The sequence below is a fragment of the Condylura cristata genome, unplaced genomic scaffold, assembly GCF_000260355.1.
Source record: "Condylura cristata isolate star-nosed mole 26May11 unplaced genomic scaffold, ConCri1.0 scaffold00027, whole genome shotgun sequence".
Taxonomy (NCBI): domain Eukaryota; kingdom Metazoa; phylum Chordata; class Mammalia; order Eulipotyphla; family Talpidae; genus Condylura; species Condylura cristata.
In genome coordinates, this window is record NW_004567128.1 from 28476587 (window position 1) to 28480279 (window position 3693).

The 3693-nt window shown below is 52.0% G+C and overlaps 1 protein-coding gene across 2 annotated transcripts in view; it reads right to left on the reverse strand.

Moving 5' to 3' along the window:
* Positions 1-538: 538 nt before the first annotated feature.
* The window catches only part of GPKOW (G patch domain and KOW motifs), a 22437-nt gene continuing 19282 nt past the window's right edge, over positions 539-3693 (reverse strand). For both annotated transcript variants that reach the window (XM_012730368.1, XM_012730369.1), the window contains 7 exons: positions 3266-3479; positions 2804-2936; positions 2031-2157; positions 1702-1825; positions 1543-1612; positions 951-1036; positions 539-862 (listed from right to left, as the gene is read on the reverse strand). In XM_012730368.1, coding sequence (XP_012585822.1) covers positions 728-862; positions 951-1036; positions 1543-1612; positions 1702-1825; positions 2031-2157; positions 2804-2936; positions 3266-3479 — 889 coding nt within the window. In that variant the 3' untranslated portion in view covers positions 539-727. The remainder of the gene's footprint in view (positions 863-950; positions 1037-1542; positions 1613-1701; positions 1826-2030; positions 2158-2803; positions 2937-3265; positions 3480-3693) is intronic.

The window sequence follows — 3693 nt, forward strand, 5'->3', positions numbered from 1 at the left end:
CTCCAGCTCTGTGTCATGGTCTGACACATCAGAAGTTTATACTCAAGGCCTAGATCTAATTCAAATACTACTATTACTCCAATGACTTGGTGATTGGGAACAACTGTGACTTCCCTTGTTGTAACTCAGGTCACGAAACATAAGAACTGAGGTTTCTCTGCAGTGACCTTTTTTGAGAATACAGTCACCTAGGGCAACCAAAGAAAGTCTAACCGAGACAGCCAAAACTTTTTACCATCGAGTCACAGTTTGGGACTAAACCAAGGGCCTGGAAATGAACCGCTCTGCTAACAAGCAGCGCCAAGGCGTCCTCTAGACTCCCTGCTGTCACCTGCGCAAGACACAGTTGCCCAGAGACGAGGCATTCCCAGATGCTACAGCAGCCACTCAGGGCATGGGGTTCACAGCTTTCATTTCAAGAGTGAGCTTGTGAGCAAAGGGATCTTTCACTTGTCCTGCAGCCCAGTCAGGGAGGGGGAGCTGGAAATTGGAATGATTCCCCCCTCCATCCATACTGTTTAGAATTTCTTCATTTTACTCAGTGTTTAAAATAGTTTTTATTACACACTGAGTTCCGGCAGATACGGGGTCTGTTGCCAGTGTCCTGTCCCTGTCCCCAGGCTGCACTGCAAGTGGAGGAAAAAGCAGCAACCTCCCCACCTGGCAAGGGCAGGCTTTTCATACTGGACAAGTCCGATGGGAGCTTGGGTGGGAGTGGGTCCATGGGTCAGTCTTCCTCTGAGTCACTGGGGCCCACGTACTGGCAGACCGCATCATAGTAAAGCTCCACCAGCCGATTTTCTCTCCGCAGCTGCACCAGGGCCCGACTCCGTGCTTTGTCCCGGCCCAGCAGACGGCCCACCTGGTAGGGACAGATTGTCAGCAAGGCTAACCCAAGCCCTAGGACGTCCCCAGCAGGCTCCCACCCCATTCCCAGGTCTGGGACTCACCCTTCCAGCCTGTGGTCCCAGCACCACCATCACCCGGTCGCCCTCAACCTTGGGGACTAAGGTTTCCAGCATGTCTTCCCTCAGGCCTGCAGACAGAGAGAAGAATAAGGCCCAAGTGAGTGCCAGCCCCAGTCCTTCAGAAGGACTCTTCTCTAATTCCCTGATTGTACCTGTTGACAGATAGGCATCCCACCAAACCCATGTCACAGATGAAGAAGCCTAAGGAACGGTTTCTAAAAACAACTGTTAAGGAAGGAGGGTTTGTGCACAATGATGGTGGCGGTGGTGACAACAGACTTTGATTACTGTGTGGATGTGAGAAGCCCTGCCCAGTACTGGGAATCAATACATAGGCGTCTCTCCCGAGAGTGAGGGAGAGTGATATTCATGCTGATTCATAGACGGGGAAAATGAAGCTTAGGCGATCACCATCACAGAAGCCTCTAATGCCCTGTTAGAGGTTCCTGGGCCTTGCAAAAAACCTGAACTCTGTCCAGCCTCAGTCTCTGCCTGGGCAGGCTCTTGGCCTAAAACACCTTTCTCATCCAGCCTCCAGGAAGATAAGGGCCCAGGGGCCGTTCCCCAGACTCACCTTCCAGGACTCGGCCTTCATCTGTCCGACATACACAAGTATCTGGGCTCAGGACATCTTCGATTGTCATCTGGGTAGAGTCAGGGGATATGAGAATATTGCAGAGTTAAGGGGCCAGTCCCGAGGAGAGGAAGGAGGCCCAGGCCGTGGGGTGCCCACCTTGGTGTTGTAGTATTGGCCGCCCTTGTGCAGCTTGTCCACAAACCGCACACGCAGGTCCCTGTGTAGCCAGTGCTGACTCCTGGAGGCTGCTTTCTCACTCTTGGCTACAGGCCCATCTTGTCTGTGAGAAGGGGACAGAGAGACACGAGGCTTAGCGCTTCACAGACAAGAGTCCCAGTCATCGTCCTTTGGCTGGCACTGTGAAAATCACTCCTAACCCTATGCCTCATTCTTCCTGTGTAGCCTGCCTTGTTCCGAAAGTCTCTTGACTGCTAGCCGCTCCACAACCCTGCCTCATACCCCAGCCCAGATGCCCAGGTTCCTACCGGTCTGGAAGGTATTTCCGCTTCCTTTCTGAGTCCTCCCACCGGACGTGGAGGTTCTGATCTCGCTGGGACTTCGAGGATGAGGCTGTTCCATTCTGTTGTGCTGGGCAAGTTTTTCTCACCTGGCCTGCTCAAAGTAACCAGGACAGTCTCAGTGTCTAACTCTTTCTCCTTCGAGGCCACATCTTATTTTGGGTCACCCACCCTCTGGCAAAGTGCCCCCTCTTACCATCATGCTACTGCCTGGGCTATTAGAATGCTCACCCTCCCCATTCCTTTCAACCTTCCTGGCCTCCTTTGGGAAGCCTTCCTCAATCATCTCAGCCTGCGCTGACAATGCTTACCAGAGTCAAAGGCCTAGCTAGTGTGGACATGGGAGTCCCGTGTGCTCTGCTCCCACCTGCCAAACCAAGAATGCCTAGAATGCCTTCCTCCCCAGTCACATCCCAGTCCTAGCTGCTCTTACTTCTCAGGCAGAGGCTCAGCCCTTCAAACAGACAGACATACTGAGGGTAGGAAATGGGATACCTGCTTCTCCCTGCCACCCTCAAAGAGGCTCAAGACACAGGGTTACTAGCCCAACCTTTCTTCCACCAAATGGAACAAACCCCTCATCTTCATTCTTATCTCCCGATGGCTGTAAGTCACACCTGTAAGTCCAGTCAGACCACTGCCCTTCTCTGCAGATCTGACCCCCTTTCTCCTTGAGACAGACCCTACCACCCCCCAAGAATGTTTCTCCAACTCCCCCAGCTAATTAAGAGTTCACTCACTGAGATCCAGGGAGTTCTTTTCAAATTCCCGCTGGGAGACGGGCCGCAGGCAGTACTCACTAACAGTCACCATACGGTTTCCCTTGCCCAGACGTACCATGGCCCGAACATTGTCAGGATCAAGACCTTCCACCTAGTGTTTGGGGGAGCAAGGTAGGCAGGGCTTGAGTGAACTTGATTCACATTTCTAGGACCAAGCAAACCACCCTTAACTCCAATAGGCCTGACCCGTGTTTCCCCAGACTATAGAACCTGGACATATTTTAAGCATTTAACCCATAAGCACTTATGAGCATATGGCATTCTCTCCCTTTCCGTTGTATATGAGGTCCAGAGAGGCCCAACAAGTAGGCCTGAGTTACCGACTGAGGCAGTGGGTCAAGCAGGTCTGAAAGAGCTTTCAGCTTTTGTACCCAAACCCTCACATCAACCTTCCCCTTGCTGCCTGTCTTGGCTTCTGACCTTCCCATAGAGGCCTCGGTGAGGGCCAGAGAGAACCACCACAGCACCTCCAGGCACCAGTCCTTTGGGATGGTCTTTCTCATCCTTCTCTGGATCTGCATCTGGCTTTGGCAGGCGGTGGGGGCCAGTGGGGGCCAGGGCCTGGACCTCGGTCGGGTTGGCACCCAGTCCTAACCCCTTGGGCCTTAGTGAGTTGACACAGGGCTTCACCACTCTGCAGGAAACACAGAACACAGGCTTACTGGGGAAACAATTGTCTTTAACATCTCATCCCTCCCAGCCCTAGCAATATGTTGATTGATAGCCTTCCGGATCTCATACTAGGCCATTTCACTAGGCTCAACCTTCTAAACGCTCATGCACCATTTCTTTTTTTTTTTTTTTTTTTTTTTTTTTTTTAAGATTTATTTATTTATTCATACAGAACT